Raw genomic sequence first — 22,700 nt, forward strand, 5'->3', positions numbered from 1 at the left:
GATCCATTTTGGAATTACTTCTTTGCTCATCTGAGGACATCAAAACCTGACTGTAGTTATATAAGCCTAATATCTCCACTGGATCGCTTCCTGGAGTTGAACTACGATTGCGAACGGTCAAAAATGAAAAATGCATCGTATGAATTCCGAGCTACTCGAAACAATGACATCGAAAACTAACCATGGCGGAAAACGTCACGTTCAAAACTCGTATTCTCGTAAATCAGTGACATGACCAATCACCTTATTTCCCGTTATGCTTGTTGTAGATATCAATCACCTTCTGCACCTCATCTTTCGAACCCAAGAAAATCCCGCTCTTATCATGGATATGCTGGGGCACGATATCGAGGATCCGCTCACACCGCGAGTTGATGGCCAGGCCGCCGGCGTTCTCGAAGATCATGGCCATGGGGGCACACTCGTACAGGATGCGAAGCTTGCCCTTGGGGCTCCTCTTATCGGCCGGGTAGGCGAAGATGCCGCCGTACAGCAGAGTTCGATAGGCATCGGCAACCATGCTGCCGATGTAGCGGGCGCTGTAAGGCTTGCCGCCCTCGGCGGGGTACTTGACGGACTTGAAGTACTCGTTGACCCAGTCCTCCCAGTAGACGCTGTTACCTTCGTTGACGGAGTAGATGGCGCGCTTTGGCGGCAGGGTCATGTTGGGGTGGGTCAGGATGAACTCGCCGAGGGAGTTCTCGAGGGTAAAGCCGTTGACGGTGCTGCCGCGCATGGTGATGACGAGCTGGGCCGACGCACCGTACATGGTGAAGCCCGCCGCGACGAGTTCCCGGCCAGGCAGCAGGACGTCGTCGGCCGACACGGGCTTGCCCACCACGCTCTCGGGCAGCTGGAAGATGCCGAAGATGGTGCCGACTGACACGCCAGCGTCCAGGTTCGACGATCCGTCAATCGGATCGCACACGACGGCGTACCGGGCGTGCTTGTTCTCGGGGAAGACGATTGCGTTTTCCTCTTCTTCCGAGACGACCAGGCGGACTTTGCCGGACCCGCGCACGGCCGAGATGAAGACGTCATTGCCGATCACGTCCAGCTTCTTCTGGTCATCGCCCGTTGTGTTGGACGAGCCGGCCAGACCCTGCAGATTGATCAAGGAGGCTCGCCGGATGTAGTAGGCGATTGACTTGAAGGCGAACTGAAGCGCATGGCAAAGGAGGCTGATGGCTGGCATTAGCATCGATTCTGTTTACAACCTCACTGCGAGATACTCACGTGAAGTCTCCCGTGGCCTCTGGATGTTTTCTTTGCTCTTCCGTCAGGAATCGGGTCAGGGTGATGATATCAGTGTTGATATTCTCCTGACCAACCCCGTTTCCGTTGGGAGCCATGATGATGAGAGGTTCAAGGGACTAATGTGCAACCGAGGGGTATCGAAGGCAGAAACGGCCTGTACAAAGATCCGCGACGTCGTTCCAATGGAGAAAATGAGGTTCAGAGGAATCGAAACCCTATTATATATACCGTTGATAGCCGGGGAAAATGGTGCAGTTGTACAGAGCTCCAAGAAAGCCGCGGCCGCTCTCAATTAATAATCAGTGAATAATTCAACACAGTCAAGTAGGGTCGTCAAGAACAGAGATTCAGAGAGACAGAGAATGTCAAAGAATCGCTGACTGGATGCTCTACTTCTAGAATTGTGGCAGATATACCGCGGACAATAGGAACAATCCCGGACCAAGGTCCCAAGGGTTCTATTTTCGGGTGAAGCTTCAAACGTCAGTCCTACGGGATAGGCTCCGATAGATACTTTCAGACATGTACCTTTCCAGCGAAATTACTATGGGCAGGTACTTCATCAACAAGTCACTCTTGAAACGCGGCTCCCACATGACATCATAAACCCCAGCTCAACTGCATCGCATGCTCCCCACGCCATAACCCAATCAGGCAAGCAGCACGGCTGCGTTCCGGAACAAATTCGAGGTCTCGGTCCCGATCCCGATCGCCCGGCCATCGTTCGGATCGCTGCTCGTTCGTTGATTGAAGGAATGGGTGGCAATCGGCTGCATTCACCCTCTTATCGGTCCTCCGCGGTTTTCGTCGGTCTATCTTCCACCCGATAGACCTCGGATAAGAGCCGCAAGCCTATTGGCGGATCCAGGCCGCCTTGCTTAGTCAGTAACCGTGTCACATGATCGAAGGCTGACTGCAAACAGAGCAAACATCTCGGAAGCCGCTGACATAATGTGCACTAGCCATTTCAGGAGTAGCCGCTGCAGCTGGTGTTCAAAATTTCCAAGCGAAAAAAGTTGAGTCTCGCCAAGTTCCTTTCACAGAACACACTCCCATCGATATCCCTGATGCTGTGGACAAACTTGGACATGAACAATTCAGGCCCAATCCCATCAGTGCCAGTGGCATACTGACTTTAGCATGGTACGTTTCCCGGCCATCCTCCTGCTCTATATGCAATGATGATCTTTCACACCGCAAACTAGAGTCTTTGACCTCTGGAGTGAAAACAACTTTACACGTCAGGCTGATCAAAGATCTCACAACTTTCGAAGCTGTCATCATTTGTTTTGGCTGGTGCTGATGGATCTCCACAGTGATCGATAGACTAACTGAACATTGTTCACCGTTCGACGTTTGTTCTATGCTCTTAATGCACCTGACTGAAAATATCAAAGGCATCGACAATAGATGGCCTTCCGCTGTTGTTGTATATCTTACTGTAAGTGAGTATTTACCTCGTTGTTGTCGATGATGAAGTGGCACTGGGCTCCGACGGCATGCGACACATGCCGGCCTTGATGGAAATGCCATTTTGTGGCAGGCCTAGAAAACCTCGCCCACTGAGACACTGTCGAGCTGTTAGCTATACTCCTGCATGGAGGCGCGGGGCTGACTCTTGACAAAGACAGCGTTCGTGTTTAGTCAAGTCCTTTTAACAAGCTTCTGCTATGGTGAGTCAACCTGATCAACTGCCACTACTTCCACCCTTTCGTGATGATTTCTAGATGACGAGTCTTATTCGAGTTATCGATGCAGACACATCTTGACTACCATTCATGCATTTTCTGAATCTATATATCTTTCTGCTTGCATCCCAAAATAACGTCCACAATTGCTGACTGGTCGTCAGGCTTATGTCAAGGGATGTACGTAAGATTCTCACATGACCCCGCCCATCGCATGATGATTCAACACACAATAAAGACAAGCATATTTCCAAGCCGACGCGAGTTGGCGAAGACGAGACCATTCAAACTGAACCCCTAGTCAACTCGCTCTCTGCTTCACTGACTGATGGTGGACATTCATTGACGAGTATAGCTGAGCAAATCTTCCCATCTAGTCAAACCCTGGCTCTTAATCAGCAAGGTAAGCATCAAAATTTGTTTTGATGATTTCATTCTCAATGATGATTTATTTTACTTTATCACGACGGTCAACATAAATCTATTGATGACCACCGCCTGTGACAGGGCATTTATCTGAAATATTTTCCTGCTGCTGTTGCCTCAGAACGTGGCGAAATTCAGGGACTAACGTTGACGGGCCTAGGACTGACTACGTCGGCAGCCTTGGTCCAATTGATTCTTCCACCGAATGAACTCCAGATGGCGAGGGCATCTACCTCACAGAGCGGGACAGGACCTTCATCGGAGAACGTGGTCTGCCCGACGGTCAAATTTGATGTTCCGCATCCCGAATAACAGTTGACTGAGGATGGACGAAATAACCACAAAACAGAACCCGATATCTGGGCCAATGGCTGCCTCTAATATGTAATGGTGATCTGCGGTCCGTCTCACGGCTTATCACTTCAGGGCTAGAGCGCAGACGTCGTGTACTCCGTAGGCTACAGAGTTCTGTATGTATGAGTGGCACTACACGCTGACATTTTTGCTCTTCCTTAGGGACAATAACTAGCCGCTTCGGGGTTCGGAGTAACTTGAACGTCAGTTGAATTGCCGTCACTGCTCACGGTTATGCCGGGGCTGAAAGGAGTTGAATAGTCACTGAATTCTTCCCGATTTGCACAAATCGAGGTCAGAGGAACTTGTATGGGACGATGCTTGAATGCTGTCTTGGGTGGTTTACAGTCTCCAGGCAGCGAAAATGAGTCAGTTCCCGTAGGTAGGTACTTAAACGGCGACACAACCACCCTGCAACTGTGAGATAACTGGTTTACTGCTGCGGTGGACAGAGGGGTACAACCTTGCAGCGAGAACACTGCAATTTATGCCGAATCGCCTCTTTCCGCCGAGAAGAGGCAGAAATACTGCATAATAATTCTGTGATTGGCAGCTCCAATGGCAAGATACCTAGGTAAATATCTAATGGCTATAGGTATGTACTCCGTACCAGCTATTTCTCATGAGCCCTAATCTTGATAGCGGCACACTGAAGCTCCAGTTCGGCTGTCTGATACAGAGAATCTTAGGAAGCTTAGGGTTCTGCCGTTTCTGTGAATGAATCCTTCCACGTGGCAATGAACAGACTGCCAGAAGCCGAACTTTAACCTGGCCATTGGAAGTTGATTCTTGGAAGGGTTCTTGAGGAGCAATTTAACTGAAATGGCGGGGGCTCTCCGGGGTACTTGGGCTAATATTGCTGGCCAATCAAACGACGCGTTCAGGATTTGGTCTCCATATCAATCGGGGTATTCCCGCGCATTCAGCCAATGATGGATGCCCACAAACCGCGAGAGATTGTGATTGGTTTCTTGGCACTTGAGCTTCTGCTATATTTAGAACCCCCAAAGATCCATCAAAGCTCCAAGTTTGGTTTAGACTAGTCTCAGCTTTCCAAAAAAAGAAATCGACAACAACGTCGCGTCGTGCGCGAGTTCGCCAGGCTGGAGGCTGAACTTATAGAGAGAGAGAGAGGGTCCCTGATCGACGAGGCTGATTTTGCGTTCCGGCCTCCCACGCACAGTTTCACCTCGCAACCGGCACCGGCCAGAATCCCGCAGTCTGCGCCTCCTTCACTGCCTCCTTACCCTCTGTCCCGGGATGCGACTCCCGGAGACACAAGTCGCAAATGGCATCGTGGTCGTCAGCTCCGTATAGTGCTCCCTACAACCCTGCGGAATGGGGTCCGATAAGCAGTGGGAGCACATATCCTCAGCAGGGTACGCAACTGTCGGGGTTGCGAGTCGCTTATCCTCCCCCTCCTCCGCGACCTGCAGGTCTGTCATCGCGTCTTTCTCGACTGTACAGTGCTTTGTATATGATGGATGTGCCTGACCCAATGCACTAGATATCCTGCCATCACCTCCTCCACCATACTCTCCTCGGAATCACCCGCCCTCGCCAGGCTATGCCCCAGGCAGTCAAGCCGTGTCACCGGCGGTGTCGACATCAGGCCCGGTGCCTCCCCCAGGGTCAACGCCGGTCGCGACGTCGCGGCCGCTTTCGATGGTCTCGCTCAACGATGGGAATTCTGCTTGGCAGTCATATGTTCCCCCTCCACCGCCTCCTGGACCACCGCCTCGAGCTTCCTCAATGGGAGCTACCGACCGACGTCAGACTTTCCCGGAACCCACCGGGATTGACATGAGGTCCAGCCAAGGGCAATTTCCAGGTGCTCCCCCGCGATCCAGCCTATCTCATCAGTTTCATCGGGACGAAACTCCACTCCAGCCCCCAGCTGCAAAACGAGCAGTTTCCGCCGGGGCCGTGCCAAGTGGTGGCTCGTCTCGACATTCTCATAGTCCTCTGTCGGGCAGGAGCTGGGAACCTGGAATGCCCCTTCCGCCACCTCCTCCGGGACCGCCTCCAACAGTCAGGAGTCAGAGCGCGGGAGCATCGTCAAGGGAATCGTCTTTGCGAGCTGGGCCTTTGTATGGCGTTTCCTCGAACCAGCGACAGGTGGCGATGGCAGGTGATAATCAGCATGGTTCTCCCGCGTTCACGGAGGAAACCGCTCGGCGATCCACTCCGTCAAGGACGTCGCTTCGTATCGATACTGGAGTGGGATCACGCAATTCGCAGGAGCCACAGTTGGTCCGCCAAGAGGAACTTCCTCCAAAACAAGGCAGCGGAAGTGGGTTATTCCGCAGCCTCGCGATCAGGGAGAGTAGCGCCAAGGGAATCCGAGAGAGGCGGATGGAGAGCAGAAACAGAAGGCAATCTGAGCAAAGGGAAGCCCCGAGCCCGGTGTCTGCGAATAATCCGTGGGCCGATGCCTTGGAAAAACTTACAGCGCAGAATTCAGAGGCCGGGCGCGGTGAGCAGGCGCTGTCTAGACCACAGCTCAGTGGTCGCAGTGCTATGTCGGATGACGTGCTGGAGTCTTCGCGGTCACGGGCGTCGCCGGGTTTGTTCTCACACCGAGGTTCACTCCCCACCAGGTCAGATGGTCAGCGAGCTCACGGCGCAAATGTCGTGCAAACTCCACCATTCTCTCCGGGAAGAGAGCCACTGTCGCCGTTGCTTGGTAAACCGCCGCCCTACGGCGTTGCTCCCAAAACCCTTCCTACTCCTCCCCCGAACTCTGGTCTGGATTTGAGGTACCGTGCGAGATCAAGCACGAGAAGTGACGAGCGATCTAGTTCACTCCTTTCTAACGCAGCAAATGAACATATTTCATCACCAGTTCCGTTGTCTCCGCGTCCCACTTCTGTTTCCCGCCCTTTACTGGCGGAGCCAACTGCACCGGCCAGCGTCGACCCTGCCGAGGCATTGCAGAGATACCAGGATTTCCTGGAGAGGGAGACTGCGGCAAAGACCGAGGAGGAAGCTCTAAAGGTATTCGCCGAGTTTGTCATTTCAGAATCGCGCATTCGCCGTCAGTTATATTCGCAAGTGTTTGAAGAAGGTAGCTTCGATGTGAATGAGTTGCGAGAGAAACTGTTTTCTCCTGCGGAAGAGAATGAGTTGGGCGACACCGATGCGAACACACCGGACAGGAATTATGCAGAGCCGGTCCGTGAGACCAGCAGCACGGACATGGGTATATCTCCGCGACGGGACTCTGCTTGGTGGAACACTTATCGGCCCAGCCTATCTCCCATTCAGAGTATCAGCATTGAAAACGAGAGTTCACGCGGCCGTCCTCCCAGCCGATGGTGGGAATCCAAGACAGGATCCAGTAGTGAGGGTGGAGAACGCCGGGCGCAGCGGTCGAGGAGGGAAACGAAGTATATGGGCGTCTCGCGCGAGCTGCGGGAAGCCATGCAGATGGGATACAGCGACGCCCTTTTGGAGACCGATGAGGAGCGTCTGGCTGCGGGCGCTCCATTGACCGGGCAGAACAATGAATACCCGCCGGAAAAGGTTGGCTGGCACGATTCGAATCCGTCGGAGCCACCTCAATCGGTGTCTGCGCAAACGGCGATTCTGGACACTACCCCAGTTAACGAAGGACTTGACATTTCCCGCCTCGTGACACTCCCGCCGCCGTATCCGCGGCACCACCCAGCGGTGAACAACAGCCATCCTGACTTGGTGGCCTACCGGACGACTGTCCGCTCCATCACCGATTTATCCGAGGTCAAGGCAACGAGGGAGCGCCATCGGTTGCACGTAGAACGGCTGCAACAGGATCACTTGGCAAACATTCGGGAAAACCGACGCCAGTTCAGTAGTAATATCCACCAACAGATCGAGCAGGGCAGCATCACGTACGCCGAAGCAGCGCAGGCGGAAGCGGCCCTTGGGATGGAGGAGAAGCAGATGGAGAGATCGCTGGTGCACAAGATCTTTGACTCATATCAGAACACCGTGCTCAAACCGATGCGAGCAATCTTGATGGAACGAGTGAAGAAGGCGACGGATAGCATTGACGAGCTGAGCGGGAACCTCAGCGAGTCCGCACGGCGCGAGACGCCTGAAGAGACACAAGAGGAAGGAGACGAGAAGCCGGAGCTGCTGGAGAAGCTGACGCAACTGAAGTGGCTCTTTGAAGCACGCGAGCAGCTCTATCGCGAGATGTATGAGCTGCAGTCGGAAAGCCACGAAAAGTACCGCGCCGTTGTCTCGCTGCCGTACAAACAGGACAAGAACGAGGATAAGTTGCGCGAAACGGACGCGTTCTTCATCCGGGACGCGCTCGACCGCCGCGTCGAGTACGAGACCGAGGCGCTACAGCGGATCGAGGCGTTCATGGATGTCATCGAGGAGAACGTCAAACGCGGCGTCGAGACCCACTTGTCCGCATTCTGGGACATTGCACCGCCCCTGTTGGACCTTGTGCAGCAGATTCCCGATGACCTTGACAACTTGCGCATCAAGATCCCGCCGGCTGAGTACCAGGAGAACCCTAGCTACCACGAGTTCCCCTTGCAGTATTTGTATTCCCTTCTTTGCCACGCGGAGAAATCAACCTACCAATTCATCGAGTCGCAGACAAATCTACTCTGCCTTTTGCACGAGGTCAAGTCGGGCGTGATGACCACCTCCTGCCGGCTGACCGAAGCGCGGCGCATCCGCCAGGGCGAGCCGGAGGAGGTTGTTCGGCGAGACGTGCAAGCGCAGCGCACCCACGAGGAGCAGGAACTCACCGCCGATCTGAAGGATCGGGTTGCCACCGTGGAGGGACAGTGGACTGAGGCCTTAGGAAGTCAGATCCAGGCGCTTCGAGAGCGCGTGAAGAGTCGATTGATTGCCCAGGGAGGCTGGGATGACATGGAGAATCTGATTTAGACGTGTTTGATGACGTGATGGTTCTGTTTTTGTTTGCAAGATACCCACTCTCGCTATGTGCAGGCGGAATTCTGCAACAATAATATATTCAATTTCGAGCTCGACAACCATTGTAGCTCCAGTATCACTCCTAGAAATCGTTTAATCAACGCAGTGACTCGAGAGGCCTTTTGACTCACGAGCCGACTTTAGGGCTTCGACTCAGTCACGTGATCATCGGCTTCCCGTCCTTCTAGAGCTTTCCTTGTCCCCGTCCGAAAGACTTTGGGATCGGTAGAAGGATGAAGGTCTTCGCGCTTTTATTCTTCTCTCCCCAACATTTCCACTTGCAATTGCTCTCGAACCTTTGCGGCTCTTGACCAGAACGGGCTCTTTGTGATTGTAAGTGGCCTCTCCGCTTCGCCTGAATTTGGTCGGACGCTGGAGCGACACAAAATAAGTCCGTAAAAATAAATCGGACCATAAACTTTTTGGAAGAAGAGCTCGAATGATTGAGCACCGGGTTGTGTTTTCAGCGACCCGACTTCTCTGCAGAGGTCCGTTTCGAGGAATGAAGCTCTGGCGTCTCTTCTGACCACATACTCGATGTTATGGCATAGAGTTTCCATTCACATGCTGATTTGAGTGACGCTAGGATAACCAACTCGAGTCGATCCGCCCCTCCCCCCTTCGCTCATCAGTCGCGTCGCCACAATGGTGCTCCACAACCCGAACAACTGGCATTGGGTTAACAAGGATGTCTCTGGGTGGACACAGAACTACCTGTCAGAGCGCTTGACCAAGATCTCGGCAGAGGAAGATGGCGTCACGGCCAAGATCACCCAGCTGCTGAGCATGGACGGAGATGTCGATGTCAGCCAGCGCAAGGGCAAAGTTATTACGCTATATGATGTGAAGCTGCAATTGGAATACGAGGGTGCGTGGTTTTTGTCATTCTGCATGCGAGAAAACAAGATCATGGCTGACATCGTCTTCAGGGAGGACAAATGAGGATCAGCTGGTGACCGGCATCATCAACATTCCCGAAGTCGCGCACGACACGGATCCGGACGATTTTGTGGTAAGTTACGATCATCTGCCGGTAGCTCTGAACTAGGTTCATGGCTGATGGTTCGGTTAGTTTGAAGTCGAAGCCTACGGCGACTCGGCCTCGAAGCAGCCAGTGAAAGACCTGGTTCGCTCAAAGATCACGCCGCAGCTGCGCGACGAGCTCGGGAAGCTGGGCCCCTCGCTGATCGCGGAGCATGCCAAGGACATCCAGCATGCGCCCGACTCGAACCCGTCCAGCGGATTCGCGACCCCGAACCAGTACCCACAGAAATCGCAGCAGACCAGCACCACTTCGGCCGCTGACACCGGCAAGGCGAGCACGGCGAAGACGACCACCACGACCACCACGACCGCCAGTGGCAAGCAGGTGTCCGTGAACACCACGACGGTCACGGCGCAGGACGAGTTCCGCACAACGGCCGAGGAGCTCTACACGACGTTCACCGACCCGCAGCGCATCGCCGCGTTCACGCGGGGCGCGCCGCGCCAGTTCGACGGCGCCCACGTTGGCGGCCGCTTCGCCATCTTCGACGGCAATGTCACCGGCGAGTACGTCACGCTGGAGCCGCACAAGCGCATCGTGCAGAAGTGGCGCCTGTCGCAGTGGCCCGAGGGACACTACTCGACGCAGGAGATCTCCTTTGACCAGAACGACGTGGACCACGTGACGAACCTGCGGGTGACCTGGACGGGGGTTCCCATCGGCCAGGAAGAGGTTGTCCAGCGTAATTGGGACACCTACTACGTGCGCAGCATCAAGCAGACGTTTGGGTAAGTAGCTCTGTTCTTGTCGCGTTGTGTTTTATCTTCGCGTTCTCTAAGCCCCTTTCTTTTTCTTACCGGGCAGATCCTCGTCCTCTTCGTTGTTGTCGTCATCGTCGATGTGGACACGAGTGCTGATGTGTGTCTTCTTTGCGTTGGTGGCTATAGGTTTGGCACGATTCTCTGATTTGACCTCTCCCGCGGTAGGGAATTCCTCTCGTCAATAGATATCATAAAAAAAGAATTCAACAACTGGCAATGTTGCGTTGCTTGTCTGGGTCAAAAAGCGCTGCATTACATTGGAGTTGTATTCAGGATTTGGTCTGAATTGAATTTGAATTCCATCGTGCCATTCTCGTCACGAGTAACATGAAATCACTAGAGAGCTCTCAATGGAGTACTACTATACTGAGCAAATAGTTCAATTGTCGTTTCTCTTTTTTCTCTATCCTGATCTTCTTTTTTTTTTTTGTCTTCTCGTCATGACTTTCACTAAAACACGAAAATGGAATAATTTATGACTCAAAAATCAGATCGTCTTCTCAACCAGCTCAATGCCATACTCCTCCTTAAGGGTCTTGATCAACGGCGCGCAGATCTCCATAGTCAGTGGGGGCAAGAATACCCTAATCCCGTTAGCATCGATCAACCATACTCATCCGAGAGAAGGAAAAGGGAAAAAAAAAAAAAAAAAAGTACCTTCTCACTAATCGTCCCATCCAAAACCATTTTCACCGCCACACCACACGGAATCCCAACCAACCGCGCCATCGCCGAGTAACCGTTTGGATCACCATACGCGACGAGCGTCGAGGTCCGGGTCTCTTTCGTGCCATCCGCATGCTCGATGCCAAACTTGTGCTGCAGCATGACCATATCCCGTTCGCCGGGCCCATACTGCATCTTCTGCTCGAGCGTCGCGCAGAGGGTGTCGAGCGGGTTGCCGCGCGGCACGATGGGGTCGTCGGAGAAGAGGCCGATCCACCGCAGTCCGTTCACGATGCGGTCGCGATGCTCGTTGTTCTCGAACGTGGTGCGCGACGAGATCGCCCAGATCAGGTCATCCTCACGGTCCGACGTCGCGCCGAGGACCTGCTGCGTGGCTTGCCGCCAGGACCGGACAGGAATTATGCAGAGCCGGTCCGTGAGACCAGCAGCACGGACATGGGTATATCTCCGCGACGGGACTCTGCTTGGTGGAACACTTATCGGCCCAGCCTATCTCCCATTCAGAGTATCAGCATTGAAAACGAGAGTTCACGCGGCCGTCCTCCCAGCCGATGGTGGGAATCCAAGACAGGATCCAGTAGTGAGGGTGGAGAACGCCGGGCGCAGCGGTCGAGGAGGGAAACGAAGTATATGGGCGTCTCGCGCGAGCTGCGGGAAGCCATGCAGATGGGATACAGCGACGCCCTTTTGGAGACCGATGAGGAGCGTCTGGCTGCGGGCGCTCCATTGACCGGGCAGAACAATGAATACCCGCCGGAAAAGGTTGGCTGGCACGATTCGAATCCGTCGGAGCCACCTCAATCGGTGTCTGCGCAAACGGCGATTCTGGACACTACCCCAGTTAACGAAGGACTTGACATTTCCCGCCTCGTGACACTCCCGCCGCCGTATCCGCGGCACCACCCAGCGGTGAACAACAGCCATCCTGACTTGGTGGCCTACCGGACGACTGTCCGCTCCATCACCGATTTATCCGAGGTCAAGGCAACGAGGGAGCGCCATCGGTTGCACGTAGAACGGCTGCAACAGGATCACTTGGCAAACATTCGGGAAAACCGACGCCAGTTCAGTAGTAATATCCACCAACAGATCGAGCAACCCCATGTCAACCAGCGCGCGCACCATCTCCGGGAAGCCCTGGTAACGCAGCGTGCCGCGGATGACGGTCTGGGCCTCGGGAATGCCGTAGCGTTCGCGGAAAGGCGTAGAGTCACGGTTCGGGTACGCGACGAAGGCGTACCCCGGGTAGATGAAGTAGGGCTTCGCGGTGCCCATGAGCTCCGGCCCAGGAACGCTGAACTCCTTGCCGTCCTGGTAGAATTTGGCCGGGTTGCGTAGCGCGAGCAGCACGCCCCGGCTGGACCACGAGAATTTGTAGCCCAGTGGGTTGTCCGAGTCTTCGGGCGCGGGGAGGCCGCCGCAGTACGAGAGGAAGGAGGTGATTTTGCCTCCCGCGTTGTGAACCTAAACAAGTCAATATCCGTTCCACTTGGGGGAGATGAAGCATATAATCACCTCTGTAATCGTCTTGACGGCATACAAGTGATCAATGCCCTAGAAAGAGTCAGAGATGAACCAGCATCGCCGAATGGATGGCTAAACCCACCGGATCCAACCCAATCTCATTCATCACCGTGATCCCCGCCTTCTTGGCCTCCTCCTCCAACTCCTTCATGGCCGGCGACACGTACGACGTCGTCACGACATGCTTCCGCGTCCGGATCGCAGCCCGAATCACTTGCGGGTGGTACGTGTACGGGATCAGCGAGATGACAAGGTCGTTCTTCTCGAGTTCCCGGTCGAGCGCGGCATCATCATTGACGTCAAGCGAGATGGCCTTGGTGTGCTTGAAACCGTGCGCAAGCTTCTGTGCGTTATCGAGGGTACGGCAGGCTGGGTGGGGGAGGGGGGTTCCCCGGTTAGCCATTGGTACTTGGAAAAGAACATGTAGGAGCATACCGATGGTGACATTGACGTCCGCCTTGTCCAGAACCTCGACGGTGGGCTTTGCCACTGCGTTTTGCCTCCATGGTTAGCTTCAATTGCTCGCTGAGATTTTTGGTGCGGGGTGTTCTTCTAGCATCGTCCAGCCTTACCGAAACCAGAGCCCAGCAAAAGGACGTTGGAGCCCGCGATCTGCTTAACCATGTTGACAGAAAAATCCAGAAAACCCCGTGGATATTTTTCTATTGAGAAAAAAACTAAGATTATTTGGGTATATGAACAGTATGAAGAGTTGAGGACACGCCCGCAGGCCCACGGCCTCCGATATGCGGAGCTGGTCATGTGACCATACGAGTAGTCTATGATGCGGACCGGTAGATCGCCCCGAGTCGAGTGACAGACTAAAAAGATACCAGGAAAACTCCGCCCATGCAGCAATAAAGAACCAGGAACCACAAAACCTCTTCATGAAAAGTTCTCTTTTGCCGATCTACGTCGCCTCAGCCCGTCTAGGCGAGGTGAGCTCCCGATCGGAATCGCTATCCGCATCGCCGTCGTAGTAATACGCGTATTTTCGCTTCGACTTGGTGACCTTGCGCTGCCATTGCCAGACGACAGGCAGGAAATGCCAGAGGTCGAACTCCGGCCAAAGGACGTCCAGAAATACGATCTCGGTGTTCTCGTGGCACTGCCAGAGCATGAAGTCGCTGAGCCGCTCAACACCGGAGGTTCGGATGAGGATGTCCAGGGGCGGATTGCCACGAGTAAACATGTGGTCGGTCAGGGTCTGCGGGGTGATGGTCTCGGGAGATGGGAACGGTTGATCGGGTCGGATCCGAGGGGAGGTTTTCGGGGAGTGGTCTTCGTGGGCTCCAGCATGTAGCGTGGTAGAAGAAGAGAAGGACGATGGAGAGTCGTAGCTTGTCGTTGCAGCCTGCTCCGGAGCTGATGTATTGCTACCTTCCTCGTCCTGCAAGCCCAGCGCGGAATCCGCGTCGCCATTTTGATCGTAGGCCTTTTGTTGGGCGCGGATTTGAGACGTGATGTGCGATTCCGAGAATGGACTGCGCGAATTCGGCCGCGAAGACCCCATCACCCTCTCGGGATCGCTGTAATCAACGACGGTTTCGCGAATCGCCGAGGTGATTTCGTCGCGGGACGTGTAAGGGCAGCAGATGTTGAGGATGCGGTCACCGTTGCGGCTCGTCAGCTCGACGGCGCGGTCCACGGCGGCAGCCACGTCGGGCTTCAGCAGGTCCTTGCGTCCCAGTACCCGGATGCTAGCACCGTAGCGGTCCAGCAGGTCACCGTGCTGCGCCAGCTGGGATAGCTTCACCTTGGCCATTTCCATCAACGCATCCACCTCGTACTTGGAGCGGTGGAAGTTCTCGATGCTGAATGCGTAGATGGTCACCACCTTGACGCCGCTCTTATAGCAGACCTCGAGGATCCTGGCCAACGCCTCAAAGCCCAGATTATGCCCTTCGACAGTCTCAATCCCATGGCTTCGAGCGAATCGCCGGTTGCCATCCATCACAAAGGCCACGTGTTGCGGAATCGGGCCCTGTTTGAGCGCCCCGATCAGGAGCTCTCGCACGTGCGATATGAGGAGTTCGACGGGCGGAGAGGCGGCCAGCCATTTCCGTAGACGGGACAGGTGCATAGATGTCGACATTGTGTCACGGTTTGGACGGGATTTGGAGAGAGAAGAAACCTAAATCTTTCAAAGGACGGAAGAGCGGTGATCAGATTTGCTCCGGCGTTTCAATTTCAAACCCGGTCGAGACTCGAAGCACCGTTGATTTGTGTAGAAATTAGATGAACAATGACAATAGATTACAAAATTATGAACATATCAACAATGAATAACTAGGTACTGTCTACGGAGTAAATCTGCTTTTAAGAGGAGGAACCCTTAAGAATCTGAGGGATCGTACTCGTAGATCGCGCCAACTGGCCTACGTTGCCGAGCCTCAATGATGACGACAAAGTTGCAGATCCTCAGCCACGACTCAATGAATTTATGATTAAAGGCAAAAATTGCCATTAAAAATACGGTCAAACATGTCCAATATCCGATCAACATAATCATAATACAGAGGTATCATCCATATGTGCAAATCCATCTCAAAATCCCTTTGATTACCGACAAACAACGTTTCGTCCATCACAGCGTCTTCTTGTCCTCATCCTCGTCGCCTGTCTGAGATCCGGAACTCGAAAACTCCCAGGATTGATCCTCGCTGCGCCGCCGTCGCTCCCGAGCACGCTCCCGCATCGCACCGCGAATCCGCTTGCTGACTTCCGCATGGTGGTCACGTGGATTGATCTGAGTCAGTGTGAGATGCACACCAGTGGCACCCGACGGCCCACTGATTGAGCTGCTGCGGCTGCGGCTTCGGTTGCGACTGGGCGGCTGCGTCGAGAAGAAGCCAATGCTCGCCAGATCATGGAAGGATTCGTTCCGGGGAAGCTCCTCCCGCGTTTGATAGCTCACAGAGATGCTAGGGGCCTTGCTGTCTCCCACGCGCTCTCCATCCGAGTCGGTCCGATGGACCGACTCGCGGAACGGGTCGGCGACAACCCGAGCGGCATCGAAATCAGGGAAGAGCTCGGGCCCAAGGGCATTGATAACCTCCGTCACCTCCTGGGCGAGCTCATGTCGACGTTGCCGCAGCTTGACCAGAGTATTGGCGGAAGACGGGTTCAGACTCAGGACGAGAGGCCGTAACGACTTGAGGATGTCCATGCCAATTTCACCGATTCGCAATGCTGCGAATGTGATTGAAGGAAAGAGTATCATGCCCAACCAAACCATCACCCACAACGGCACCCACTCGGGGACCAACCCTTGGATGCGGTTGTGATAAGTCCAAAATGTAAATACCGCCGTATAGAATGCGTAAAGCGCGGGTGCAAAAGCAAGAGCCACCAGGAGCTTCCATGTGGCCATGACGTCTCGTCCTTGCAGCTTGACGGTCGACGCGGCAAGGGCTTCTTGGGACTTTTTCCTCGAAATCACCTTAGTAGCGACAAATACCGGCGCAAAGAGTAGCAGACCGGGAAGGGTTCCTATCGACATAATGAAGAGCTTCAGCAGCCTGTAGATAAAGGTGATAAAGACCTCGACGAAGGAGAACTTGGCATATTCAACCTGATGGTCTCGGATCCCCAGAAGCCGTAGCTGTCGGTTGTAATCGGCGACCGAGGTCTTGAGTTTTGCTACTCGGGGGTCATCCTTAAAGTGCGTATAACCCTGCACGAGGCGCCGATTCAGTTCCACGACCATGGGAAGAGGCATCTTCTTCCCTTTTGTGTTGTACAGGCGGCGCGCTGCTTGAATGACCTGTTTGGTGTCAGTGTTTGGGATCCAGGAACGCGGGAGGAACCACGCACCATTAGCGTTTCATAATCTGGACCAGTGACAGTGACGGCTAAAAGAGCATGATAAATGGTGTCGAGCAGCTCGCCGACGGCCTCCCGCCTCTCGCCGCGTTTGTACTTCTCGACCAGTTCTCGAGGAACCTCGATTGGGTTTCCAAACTCAATGACAGCCCGGGACCGGAATTTGTGGGCATGGAAGTAGTTCATGCCGCACGGTACGATCTTGAGTCCAGAGTCTGGATTCTCCGCTAGCGAACCGAGAGCCATGATCGCCACGCCGGCTAGTGTACGTCACATCGTCAGCGTCGCTTCAAATGAATTATGAAAGGTATCTCATACCTTTCAGAGGTAACAACTCTGGGCGGTCATGACTGCCTCCCTCCGGAAAAATGCCGATGCAGCCACCATTGGCGAGCCGCCCAAACACGGCCTGATAGACGGCCGTCTGATCTACGTGGGGAGAGTATTTGAATTTGGTGCCCTCAAAGTTGCTCGGGGCGGAGCCCTCGCCAGTGAACTTCCCATCATCCGTGATATCCGTCCTGCCCGTCAACTGATACAACGCGTCCTTCGAAGTCACCGGCTTCTTGAGGACAAGCTCCTCGGGGCCGCGAATCTCCGCGATGGCGGCACTGAACGAATTGCCGTTGATGGTGGGAAGGTGGATGGTGCCTTCCCGCTCGAGTCCCTGTTTGTCGAACTTCGTTCCACGTCCCCGGATGAGCGTGGGGTGATTCACGGGATCGGGGAGGTATATCGTGCCCACGCCGGGCTTCATATTGTCCATTGCTCGCGCGACGGGCACGGCGCCAATGCCTCTGGCGAGCAAACCGATGAACTTGCGGCGGAAGGATTTCTCCGCAATGAGCCACGAGATGCGACGGTGCGCTTCATTGCGGACGACCCTCATCAAAATCAGGGAGTCGACGAACTTCACGCAAGCACTGTCAGCGCTGGCCATCTCGACGATGCTGAACGCATTCATACCTGGTTTGCATGAGGAGCCGCGACAATGATCATCGGGCCTCTCCTGGGAATCTTCCATGATCCTCGAGGATGCACTTCGCGGAAGAACAAATCCACTAGGACGGAGAACGTCCACAGCACGAGGTCATACAACCACCGTATTTGAGGGGGAATGCGCGGTGGTTTGGTTTTGGCCATCGTCGCAATTGCAATTGCAGGGCGAGCGAAAGGAACGGGCTGGAAGTCTCCTTTACAACGGACACTACCAATGCTTGCAACTGCATATGGCTACCGGCCAGAGATAGGTCAAGCTAAAGCCGGGGAGAATATGAGTACACAGCTCATCGACGGCGCGTCGCTGTGCAAGAGACGCTTTCGGAACTGAATTTACTGATCGGCGCGACGCAGGGCGATGGGTAGCTTGGAATGCCAGCGGTCTAGTGTCACAATGGCCAGGGTTTTTTGATGCGATATTCTCGGCAGGCCGGAAGATTCACATCGCACATTTGACAGCAAAGTCGTTAGATTTAGGAGACCATGCACAAAATAGTACGGAGTTTGTGGCCTGCGGGGAACTGCGTCATGACCGGAGCTTTCTAGAATCGGAGCTGTTGGTGCCTTGGTGCCTTTCAGCCTGAGGCACCAACCCCCGCGTCGAACCCCGACGATCCGCCCTGTGCCAGTAGTGGAACACTGGTAGGTACAGTACTATGGGCTTTGTTGAAACTCCGAGTTCATAACGATAAATTTCATTGTGCTCACTTTTCAGAGGCAACTACATTGTCTTCTGGTTCTTCTACGACGACGACGACGACTGAGGGACACTCAACTCGTTCACGATAACTCACGAGAACGCTCCAGCGCCTCGCTTGCGAACATCGTAACCCGCGGCTCGCTTTCTACAAAAGCTAACTCTGTTGCTTCACTGTCTTCCACTCGACAAATTCAGCTTGGAGCTCTTCAGCTGTCATCCCTGCGCTGGCCCACAGACAGCGGAGCTCTTCTTCCATTTACATCTCCAACGAGAATTCGAGACGCCCGGAGGAGACATAGTCGCATTAGGAGGGATCAAATACGTGAGCCAGGATGTCCCTCAAGTAAGTGAATCCCCCCGTAATAGGATCGCTTTGCTGACTCGACAGTTGGGTCATGCTCTCTGACTCCGGCGGGTTCATCCACCTGCCCAACGAGTATCTCATATACAAGTCGCCTAAACGGACGGCATTGTCTTTAAAGCCCGTTAACTCCAAAGAGCCCTTCTTAGTCGGTAGCAGTGGCGGACATTTATATCTCACCAACCAACGAGTCAGGATCCCCTGTTTTTTTTTTGTGGCAGATTCCAAGTTGCTAATGTCCCGTTTCGTAGATTGTGTATCTTCCTTCGCCAACCGAACAATTCCAGTCCTTTGCCGCACCTCTCCTCAAGGTTCACGATAGCCATGTCACGGCGCCCTTTTTCGGGCCCAATGTGTGGACGGCAGTCATCCAGCCCGTCCCCGGTGGCGGGATCCCACCCTCGATACCGGCCCTGGAGCTGAAGGCAACGTTCAAAGAAGGAGGCGCTTTCGATTTTCACTCGAAATTTGAGCAGATCAAGGAGCGGCTTCATCATGCGGTCGAGCAGGCCCGGGAAAGCGGGAGTGCCCAGGAGGCACCCGGTACGGGCAACCCGGTTGGAATCGACTACTCAAATATTCACCTCGACGACCTTCCGGCTTATGATGGACCGGGAGCGTCAATCTCCAACAACGCCGACCCGGCTCCCGATTACCCAGGAGGTCCGGCTGACCACCCGCCTCCGTTTTCTCCCACCCGTGCCGGGACCGGGACGGAGTTTGAGACGCCAGCAGAGCCTCCACCGGGATATGAAGAAGTGCAGCAACAAAGCGTTGCCAATGATCTCGAACAACGAATCCGTCAGAGTTCGTGATGAGAAAGAATTGAGCTCTACGGCGTTGTTTCGCTGTACAGAGAGCCTTTGATATGTAGTTGTTTCCATGTATGACAGGGCGGCACGGTATTATGACATGCATATAGTTATATTACTAGAATGGCATATCTAACTAATGAATTAAAACATGAAAAACATCCTCAGATCTTGCAGAGATTATGGCAGCAAAGTGCAGAGAGCCTTTGTTAAGCAGCTCGGAAACCAAATCGGGCGTGGACGGAAATGGACCAATCACGTGTTGAGCTTAGGAATCTCGCAAAGTCCCGATTTTCCCTTGCAACCAGCAGAACCTCTCTCAACCCTTCTTCCAGTTCCCACGATCTGTCCGATCGCCCCCCAGAACCTCTGCAATTGCATCAATTGCATCCGTGCAAAAAAGACCGTTCAGGATGGGCCTCGCTGACCTCTTCACCGACATTGTCTCCTCCCTGGGCTTCACCGAAGCTCACGCTGAGGCTCCCTCGGACACGACCACCGCCGATGAGACGCCGGTAGAGACGCCCGCCAAGGAGACCCCATCGGAGGACTCCGAGCCCGCCGCCGCTGAAGACGAGAGTGCGGAGGAGGCCGAGGAGGAGGCTGCCGAGGAGGAGGAGGAGGAAGCGGAGCCTGAGGAGCCGGAGGATCCCAAGCCGAAGCTTGAGGAGGGTAAGTACATATTTATCTTATTCATTTCGCCCTCTGAGTGGAGGGAAAGAAAAAAAAAATTTTCTGTTGGGTTGAGGTGGCTGACATTACTCTTTCGTGCAGAGTGCGCCAATTCCAGCAAGTGCGCGCCGTACAAGCACCACTTTGACGAGTGCGTTGAGCGGGTTACCCGACAGCAGGAGGACCCCGACTACAAGGGTCCCAAGGAGGACTGCGTGGAGGAGTGTAAGTATTCTCGTTCGATTGAGGCGCGGGATTATTCTCTGCGTCAAAGATCTTGGATGCCGAATGCTGATGAGAATTGCAGTCTTCCATCTTCAGCACTGCGCCAGCCAATGCGCTGCTCCTAAGCTTTGGAAGGTTCTGAAATAAATGATCGCCAGTTATGCTTCCATGGCAAGGGTTAACCTTTCGGGGAGATTGCATGGGAGGATGGTTGGATGAATCAGGCCACGGTCGACAGCTATTGAGATGGCTCGTCGATTCTCGAATACTGTATGATCATGTTGCATCCGTGTACAGATAGCGAGGAAAATCTCCTATAGATGATTTCATTTCTTCCTAGAATTGGCTTGCTCGAGTAGGTCGGAATAATTTGCGCTTATGTACTCCGTACTCCGTACATGTATCTGAAATTCAGCTAGCTACCTGCATGCACTTACCTCGATCGAGCTGATCCTGTTGGGAATTTGCTGTGCTCAATCCAAGCCGACGATCAGCCTCCAGCCGCCGATTCACCAGCCGCGGTCCCAGCACATTCAGCGTGAGCGGCGGCACAGCAGCTACCGCGGCGATCACAGCACTGAAGATCAGCGAGCGCCGCATGTTCTGTGGCGGGTCCGCGTCCGGTCCTGCCTTGAGCGCGGTCTGAACAATAGTGAAGATGCCGCCGAGGAGCTGTCCGCCCATCCAGCAGAGGGTGCTGCCAACTTCCGGGGAGGCTGGGTAGGTGATTTCGACAAGCAGCTCGAGGATGACGGGGAGGAGGCTGAAGGCGGAGGCGCCGAGCAAAGCACAGACCACAATGCTGGGGGCGATTCCAGCCGGGGCGAAGATGAACGCGACGTGCGCAGCCGCGTGGATGGGCACACACGTCCGGATCATGCCCAGGTATATCTTGAAGCGGTCGTTGATGGGGGACATGACGGCGGCGGCGACGAGGCCAACAACGATGAGGACGCCGCCGGCGATGCCGGCGTCGGTCTCGCTAAAGCCGTACGGGAACATGATCTGGTTGATCAGCGTGGAAACGCTGTTGAAGAAGCCGACGTAGACGGAGAAGGAGAAGAAGATGATCCAGAACTGTGGCATGCGGGTGACGGTCTTGATGGAGGCGATCAAAGGCGTCTTGGGCACGTCCGCGGAGGCGCTTGCCGGGGTCGGCGGACGAGCAGGAATGAAGAGGCTTGGGGCAGCGGCGACGGTGGCCTGGATATTCTCATCAGCATCCCCAATGAAGGGAGAGGAGGGCGTGCGTACTATGACGGCTAGCCACATCACCATGTCCGGGACATCCTCCGGTCGAGGCGCCCAAAACGAGTCGATAAGCTGGCCCAAAGCGGCTCCCAGCGGGTTGGCCAAAGTGGCCAGCGCCGTTGCACTGGTCCGCCCGCGGTCGGTGAACCAAAGGTCACTATACCGCGTGGGAGCTGTCAGTACGAACGGCTGCGCAAAGCCGATCAGCAGCTGGCCGAACATGAGCAGGCCAAAGATGCCGTCCTGTGCTTTGGCGCCGGCGAACCGTATCCAGTTGCCGACCAGGACGAGGGCGGACGCGATTATCATGACGGTCTTGACATTATGATGGAGGGTATACATGACAATGCTGGGCAATGTCAGCGAGTGTTTGGCGTTGTGAACGGAGCCCCCCGAGACTTACGGCGTTGCGGCGACAAAGGCAAAGAGGGCCGCCGTGCTCAGCCAGTTCACATCGCTTTCCGACACGTCAAAGTACTCGGCCGTTGTGGTGGAGGTTGCGGAGAAGGTCAACCACTTGCACAGGTCAATACTTGTATAAACCGCCTAGTTGGCGCGAGGCGATGTGGTCGCATTGTTTGATTGCGGACTCGATCAGTACATACATCCCAGCTTATGATGATGTTTAACAGAACCAACTGAGCTAGCCCTAGATAGCGGATTTTGTACACTCGGTACACAAGCTGTTGCTCGCTCGTCGGCCCTGCAGCATTTTCCCCTGATTGCATGGCGGGGGCACTGCCAGGGCCTTTGAAGTTTGTCGAAGACATTTCTGCGGAGATGGTCAACTCCGCTGTCCACTGCCGAGGTTCCTAGGAATCGAGGACTTACTCTTGATTATCCCATCGATCTTGCAGTGCCACTATGTCACTGTGCCCTTGCCCTGATAGCCAGGGACATGGTAACTGGCACCAGGCCTAGCAGACGTGATGAACTTACGGTGATGGAGGAGAGTGATGGGACGTCCAGCAATCGAACTTTCCAGACTGGTTGTATTGATGGATTCGATGCCACCCTGATCATGATGTTACTCGTGACACGAACCCCCCTTGTATGTTAAGTAGGTAGCTCGCATTTAACGCTAGTTTTCCTAGCATCATGATACATACTATCAAGCTTCCAATATCCGCTTCGTTGTCATTGCACGTTATCAGAATTATCGCTAATGATTC

General features: G+C 54.4%; 9 protein-coding genes across 9 annotated transcripts; 5 read left to right on the forward strand and 4 right to left on the reverse strand.

The window, feature by feature from the left end:
* Window positions 1–244: 244 nt before the first annotated feature.
* Window positions 245–1,352, reverse strand: VTN31DRAFT_5991 (uncharacterized protein; the record flags this gene model as incomplete). The annotated part of the gene is made up of 2 exons (XM_069406551.1): window positions 245–1,181; window positions 1,237–1,352. 2 exons carry the CDS (start codon window positions 1,350–1,352, stop codon window positions 245–247), a joined length of 1,053 nt encoding a protein of 350 aa, XP_069259073.1.
* Window positions 1,353–1,779: 427 nt separating this feature from the next.
* VTN31DRAFT_5992 (uncharacterized protein) lies at window positions 1,780–2,583 on the forward strand (the record flags this gene model as incomplete). The annotated part of the gene is made up of 4 exons (XM_069406552.1): window positions 1,780–1,811; window positions 1,871–1,995; window positions 2,301–2,400; window positions 2,574–2,583. 4 exons carry the CDS (start codon window positions 1,780–1,782, stop codon window positions 2,581–2,583), a joined length of 267 nt encoding a protein of 88 aa, XP_069259074.1.
* Window positions 2,584–2,927: 344 nt separating this feature from the next.
* Window positions 2,928–3,683, forward strand: VTN31DRAFT_5993 (uncharacterized protein; the record flags this gene model as incomplete). Its single annotated transcript, XM_069406553.1, has 4 exons — window positions 2,928–2,930; window positions 3,110–3,125; window positions 3,301–3,348; window positions 3,532–3,683. The coding sequence occupies 4 exons, from the start codon at window positions 2,928–2,930 to the stop codon at window positions 3,681–3,683; spliced, it is 219 nt and encodes a 72-aa protein (XP_069259075.1).
* Window positions 3,684–9,311: 5,628 nt separating this feature from the next.
* Window positions 9,312–10,617, forward strand: VTN31DRAFT_5994 (uncharacterized protein; the record flags this gene model as incomplete). Its single annotated transcript, XM_069406554.1, has 4 exons — window positions 9,312–9,534; window positions 9,596–9,678; window positions 9,739–10,439; window positions 10,599–10,617. The coding sequence occupies 4 exons, from the start codon at window positions 9,312–9,314 to the stop codon at window positions 10,615–10,617; spliced, it is 1,026 nt and encodes a 341-aa protein (XP_069259076.1).
* Window positions 10,618–13,593: 2,976 nt separating this feature from the next.
* On the reverse strand, window positions 13,594–14,778 carry VTN31DRAFT_5995 (uncharacterized protein; the record flags this gene model as incomplete). The annotated part of the gene is made up of 1 exon (XM_069406555.1): window positions 13,594–14,778. One exon carries the CDS (start codon window positions 14,776–14,778, stop codon window positions 13,594–13,596), a length of 1,185 nt encoding a protein of 394 aa, XP_069259077.1.
* A 492-nt stretch (window positions 14,779–15,270) lies between these two features.
* On the reverse strand, window positions 15,271–17,651 carry VTN31DRAFT_5996 (uncharacterized protein; the record flags this gene model as incomplete). The annotated part of the gene is made up of 4 exons (XM_069406556.1): window positions 15,271–16,449; window positions 16,500–16,768; window positions 16,827–17,418; window positions 17,475–17,651. 4 exons carry the CDS (start codon window positions 17,649–17,651, stop codon window positions 15,271–15,273), a joined length of 2,217 nt encoding a protein of 738 aa, XP_069259078.1.
* An 888-nt stretch (window positions 17,652–18,539) lies between these two features.
* Window positions 18,540–19,383, forward strand: VTN31DRAFT_5997 (uncharacterized protein; the record flags this gene model as incomplete). Its single annotated transcript, XM_069406557.1, has 3 exons — window positions 18,540–18,550; window positions 18,596–18,758; window positions 18,820–19,383. The coding sequence occupies 3 exons, from the start codon at window positions 18,540–18,542 to the stop codon at window positions 19,381–19,383; spliced, it is 738 nt and encodes a 245-aa protein (XP_069259079.1).
* A 410-nt stretch (window positions 19,384–19,793) lies between these two features.
* On the forward strand, window positions 19,794–20,424 carry VTN31DRAFT_5998 (uncharacterized protein; the record flags this gene model as incomplete). Its single annotated transcript, XM_069406558.1, has 3 exons — window positions 19,794–20,052; window positions 20,155–20,277; window positions 20,360–20,424. The coding sequence occupies 3 exons, from the start codon at window positions 19,794–19,796 to the stop codon at window positions 20,422–20,424; spliced, it is 447 nt and encodes a 148-aa protein (XP_069259080.1).
* Window positions 20,425–20,688: 264 nt separating this feature from the next.
* VTN31DRAFT_5999 (uncharacterized protein) lies at window positions 20,689–22,298 on the reverse strand (the record flags this gene model as incomplete). The annotated part of the gene is made up of 4 exons (XM_069406559.1): window positions 20,689–21,480; window positions 21,532–21,877; window positions 21,932–22,044; window positions 22,134–22,298. 4 exons carry the CDS (start codon window positions 22,296–22,298, stop codon window positions 20,689–20,691), a joined length of 1,416 nt encoding a protein of 471 aa, XP_069259081.1.
* Window positions 22,299–22,700: the final 402 nt, after the last annotated feature.

The sequence above is a fragment of the Thermomyces dupontii genome (assembly GCF_041956625.1).
Source record: "Thermomyces dupontii strain NRRL 2155 unplaced genomic scaffold VTN31scaffold_6, whole genome shotgun sequence".
Lineage (NCBI taxonomy): Eukaryota > Fungi > Ascomycota > Eurotiomycetes > Eurotiales > Trichocomaceae > Thermomyces > Thermomyces dupontii.